Below are 5,392 nucleotides of genomic sequence, written 5' to 3' on the forward strand. Positions count from 1 at the left end.
ATGAGAATTTTGTTTTCTGCATTTTTCTGGAACATGCATGTAACAATTACACTCACAAACACTATTTCTCAGTGACTGCAAAGCTCTGTGGTTATGTGGTGACACAGGAATATAAACATGTCGCATCAGCATACAGGACAGTTAAGAGATGTTCTTGAAATGTTTTATCTGAGCTTGGAAAAGCACATTGATATTATAATGTGGTGCGACACCAAAGCTTGAGAAACTCCACATATGGTTTTGTTTCCTCATAATTACAGCTGCCAAGTGAATGAAGAGAGTCCTGGGCAGCCAGATACAATTTAATCCAGTTGTTTAGTACAGTACCAGAGAGCCGAAGAAGAGAGTTTGCTATGTAACAATGACTATTTTGTGTCAAGAACAGAATTGTTTTTAAAGAGAGGCGCTCAAGTTAATGTCAGAAATTTATTTAAGATATGTTTGTCCTCTCCATGAGGAGAGGATTCTGTCCATGAAATGCAAGAATTTCTCTGAATTTTTTGTAAAGAGCAACATTTTATAGTTTTAAGAATGAGAATAACACCAACCAACAACACTAAAAACAAACAGACTTATTATAGAAAAAAATACTCTAGATTCAAACCATGTTCTGTCATTTGTTGCAAAATATCGTGCTTTTTGATTTTATAGGACAAGTCCAATGTATCAAGCCTTACTTATCAAGTGTTTCTAAAAAATACAGAAAAAAAAAGTGGTAATGATTAATCACCTAAAGTAAATACAGCTCTGTGGGTGAAGTGAACCCACAGAGCTGCTCTGTACAGACTGAGGACAGAGATCAAAATGTTTTTCCCAGCATTGCTGCTAATCTGCTCTCTTTCCAGCGCTCAGCTGCATGCTGTAGCCGACAGTGAAATCAGGCTAACTAGATCACAGGAAGGAGACACAGAAAATCTTTCAAATAATCAGCAAACCTTCACGCAGGACATCAATGCCGTGCTGAGAGAGATGAGCGCTTCACTGGCTGGACTGAAGGTGGAGTTCAGGTGCTTACAGAAAGATCATGATGGTATGTTTTGAAACAGAAATATGTGACGAGAATAGAAAACAAAACACTCATTGGTGGGTTGGCAAAAGGGATTTTATGTGTTTTATGTATGTATAACTTATTTAAACAAACATTTAAATAGTATTCAGGGTTTTGGTTCAATTATAAGTTAGTTAATCTATGAGTCTGCAGGGTTTTTTTTCAGTTAAAATAATGTTTTTCTGTGGTGTTGGCTCTTTTGCAAAATTCCGGATCAGGCTTAAGAACTGATGTCTGTTAAAGCTGCAGCAACATCACATCCCGCTTTTCTTTCACAAAAAGCGGGGCTCTGAAGAAGGACAAAGGTTGAAGGCTGGAAAGTTTATGAGCATACTAACATCACATGATTCACCTAGCATTATTTACACTAACATTGCTGAAATTTATCATTTGAAGCTGTTATTGCATTTATTTGTGACATGGCTTTCCTCCTGGTCACTTCACCTTTTTGCCAAATCATAGCCACTTTGATTTTATACCAAGCAAACCTTTTCTCACCCATGTCTCTAAATGTTGCATAATAGCTTGTCTTATGGTAGCATCAATAATTGTAAGGATAATAAAAAAGCCCAAGTCTCACACAAAATTTAAATTAAGAAGCTATTTCTCCTGCAAAAACAGGTTAGGTAAAATCACCTAATAGATTTATTTACTGAAAGAATAATGGCTGTGTCCATAACGGCTTATATCTTTGTTTTTTCCTTTATACACCAACAGCTAAGACCAGAGAACTGGAGTTGCTAAAGAATGAGTTGGAAAAGATAAAGCAACAGTTCCAAGGTATCTCTTACATAAAAAAATGAAATAACATGTTGCAAACTAATGATGTCACATATTTGCTTTCCATAATTTTTAAAACATCTCAAGATGAACTTGTATTACAGTTAGTAGTGTGTATTAAACAAAAACTTCTTAAAATACTAATCATTATGCAAATAATAAAATGATTTTTTTTCTTTCACTCCTCTTTTTATTTATTGTACATCATCTCCAGCACAGGTAGAAGAGGTGACCACAGTCAAAGCCTTGGCAAACAGCACTGAACACCAAGTGGAGGTTTTGTGGAAAGAGGGAAAAGGTAAGTCAATTTATAATTGACCTCACAATTCAAAAAAATATATAACTATCTTGTTTATAACTAATATCAATTGTCTGTTTGTTTTTTCTTATTTTAGAGCAAGTGACAAAAGTAAGACGTCTTGAGCAGCAGTACCAAGGTATTTATGACTAACAATAAATCATGTTGTGATAAATGACACATTAAAAAATGTCTTAAATATTTAGAACCAAATAAAGCAGATTTATGTTAAACAATAGAAAAAGTTGTCACCAAAGATCAAAAATTCGTCTTCACCTGGTTTCTAAACACCTACAAAAATGCCACAAGACGTAAATACTGCTTTCTCTATTTCAGCGAAACAAGTGGCTTTCTCCGCCTCAGTGTTCACTGGAGGAGCTCAAGAACATGTCGGACCATTTAACACAGACACAGTTCTGATCTTCAGACATGTTGCTACTAATACAGGAAATGCCTACAACCCGCATACAGGTGCACAGATTTATGTGTTCATCTGTAATGAGTTGCTCTCTTTTGAGAGCCTGACAAAAATATGGTTAATTCTCACTAATTTTGCCAATAATTATTTAAAATTTTGACAGGGATTTTTTCTGCACCCGTCAGAGGAGTCTATCATTTTGAGTTCTACCTTCATGGCCATGGACATGCGTCACATCCTACAGCTGCTTCGTTGGTCAAGAATGGGCAGCAAATCTTCACTGCCTATGAATGGCAATCTTCCAGGTCTGTTAATCCCTCTAATGGAGTGAATTTACATTTAGAGTCTGGAGATGTTGTTTTTGTGCGTCTCTGGCAGAACGCAAGAATTTTTGACAATGGTAATTATCACACAACCTTCAGTGGCCATCTGCTTTTCCCTTTGTGAGCACAAAACTTTTCTGATTCTCTTTGCCCATCAGGTTTTAGTTTTGCGACTCATAATCAAACTTTGCAGAAGGTTGCATTTTTACATAATGTTTTGATGATGTTCAAATAAATATTGGCAGCCGAATTTGCTGGCTTGACCAGTACAGTACTGGGATATACTTATGATCAGCTTTACATCAGCAAGTTCAAGTGTCTGTAATTTTACTCATGCAGAAAAGTAAAATCAAATCTTTAAAAATATTGTTTATTTCAGCCTTTATTGTCTTTTAAACATTTAAATAATTGCCTAATTTGGAACAAAAAAAGAAACCGTAATGAAGAATAAAGAAACATAAATATAGAACCAGAATTACAATCAAAAGGGATATAAGAAATTCAATCATACAATTTTTAAACAGAATTAAGAGTATTCCTGAAAATTATATATAGGACTTTAATTCTCAGCATACATTAAATGTTTAATCGTGTTTCTGCACTAACTTACAATATGCCATGATGACGTTGTTTGTTCTAATTGTAAATGTTATATTTTAATTTGCTGTAAGCTGAAAATCATTATAACATAAATAAAGGTGTTTCAAACTATTATATTTCAAATAAAAATGTTAATGAACTTTTCACTCACATCTTTGTTCAAACTTTGCATCAGGTGGATTTTATTGCCAGGCTTCAAAATACAAAACAATGAAGAAAAGCAAAAGATAGTCATTTGCTCTAAATTTGTTGAAATAGTAACCATAAGGAAAAAGAACGACAGTCTGATAATGTTATGAATTTTCATCTTCGTCACCTGATCAACATCAGACTTTGAAAATAGTGTACAATGTTAGATTAAAAGTGCAAGATCCTTTCCTTATTAAAATAAATCTGTGGAATGTCATTATCTGTTCTTCTTACAAGGTGTCCTTTTTTCTGTTTGTATAGAAATGTGTTTTATCAATATTGCTGATGTAATGCAAAATTCAAGCTATTCTGACTAACGAAATATAGTGTATCTGATTAATTTGTTTGAGGAGTTTGGAAAGCAACTTGTTTCTCTGACAAAATTAAGAAGAGAAAAGTAGTGAAGCTGCTCAGAGGTCTGACCTGCAGTTTTGTACCAACAGCGTAAAACACTGGAAATACTTCATATTAGCTTGGTGTGATGTGAATTTTATTTTTTGTTGGAATTTTTAAAAAAGTAATAAAGTTCACATTGACTAATGGTTTAATTTTTTTGATGGATTACCTTTTCATTATTTTTTGTTGAGACAAAACAATTTTTTTTCTTTAATAAAAAATTTGATTTTTTTTACAAAATATTTTTTATAAAAAAATTCACATATTTTTAATGTATTTTTAGAATAAAAATATATATTTCATAAAAAAATATTGAAAAAAATTTCACACATTTTTTAAAACTGTCAATATGTTGTGACAGTTTGGTATGATCTATTTAACTGTGTTTAAACAGATTAACTAGATCTGTTAGATAAAATGTAATTGCTATCTCGAAAAAAAACAATCAGAGGCACTGGGTGGGTTTTAATGCTGTAAATGACAATCTCATAAGGCTGCTAATCCTCCCTTGCACACACACACACTCCTAAGTACACACCCACAGAAACGACATACAATGTTCAAAGTCCAATGTTTTATTACAATCTGGAAAGTGATAATGAGCTATTGTCAAAGAAACTATTTAAGGGTTGGATTAAGGCAGAAAACACCAAGTAGACCACCAGGAACAGACTGAAAATGGAGGCGTCAAAAGTTGCAACTTCAACGTCGCTATCTTGTGGGGACACAGCTCAGCATGAAGCACATTTAAGGCAAACTGAATCACAGATAGGAGACACAAAAAACCTCACAAATAATCAGCAAACTTGTACACAGGACATCAATGCTGTGCTGAGAGAGATGAGCGCATCGTTGGCAGGACTGAAGGTTGACATGAAGTACTTAAAGAAAGATAATGAAGGTATGACGCTCCAGTAGATGTAAATCCTTAGGAATCAATCCTTTGAATAATATAGTGTTATATGTATATGTTATACTGTTAATGTAAAAAATACATTAATGCTCACTATTCACCACAACAGCTAAGATATTACAACTTCAGTTCCAGAAGGAGGAGCTGGAGAAGCTGAAAACAACAGCAACAAGGTATAAAACAAAGAAAAATTTTTGAAGTAAAGCACTGAAAATTTAAGTTTTGAAGCATTTTAGATGATTATGTTGAATAAAGGTGACAGTTTAAAAGATGTTTTAATAATGCAAACAGGACGCAAAAATTGTATTATGTGTTCATAATTTAATATTGTTATATTGTCACAACTCTATTAAATGTTATTGTAAAGTTTGTTCTCTTCAATTCTTCAGTCAAGGAAAGAGAGTTGGAGCTCCAGAAGAAAAAGCTG

The 5,392-nt window shown here is 33.4% G+C and overlaps 1 protein-coding gene across 1 annotated transcript; it reads left to right on the plus strand.

Annotated features, from left to right (window-relative positions):
• The first annotated feature begins 771 nt into the window (after window positions 1-771).
• On the plus strand, window positions 772-4,204 carry LOC129372449 (cerebellin-2-like). The gene is made up of 6 exons (XM_055049778.1): window positions 772-1,030; window positions 1,766-1,828; window positions 2,043-2,126; window positions 2,224-2,265; window positions 2,463-2,597; window positions 2,708-4,204. The coding sequence occupies exons 1-6, from the start codon at window positions 805-807 to the stop codon at window positions 2,989-2,991; spliced, it is 834 nt and encodes a 277-aa protein (XP_054905753.1). The 5' UTR covers window positions 772-804; the 3' UTR covers window positions 2,992-4,204.
• The last annotated feature ends 1,188 nt before the right edge of the window (window positions 4,205-5,392 follow it).

The sequence above is a fragment of the Poeciliopsis prolifica genome, unplaced genomic scaffold (genome assembly GCF_027474105.1).
Source record: "Poeciliopsis prolifica strain line A6 unplaced genomic scaffold, Auburn_PproV2 SCAFFOLD029, whole genome shotgun sequence".
NCBI classification, from domain to species: domain Eukaryota; kingdom Metazoa; phylum Chordata; class Actinopteri; order Cyprinodontiformes; family Poeciliidae; genus Poeciliopsis; species Poeciliopsis prolifica.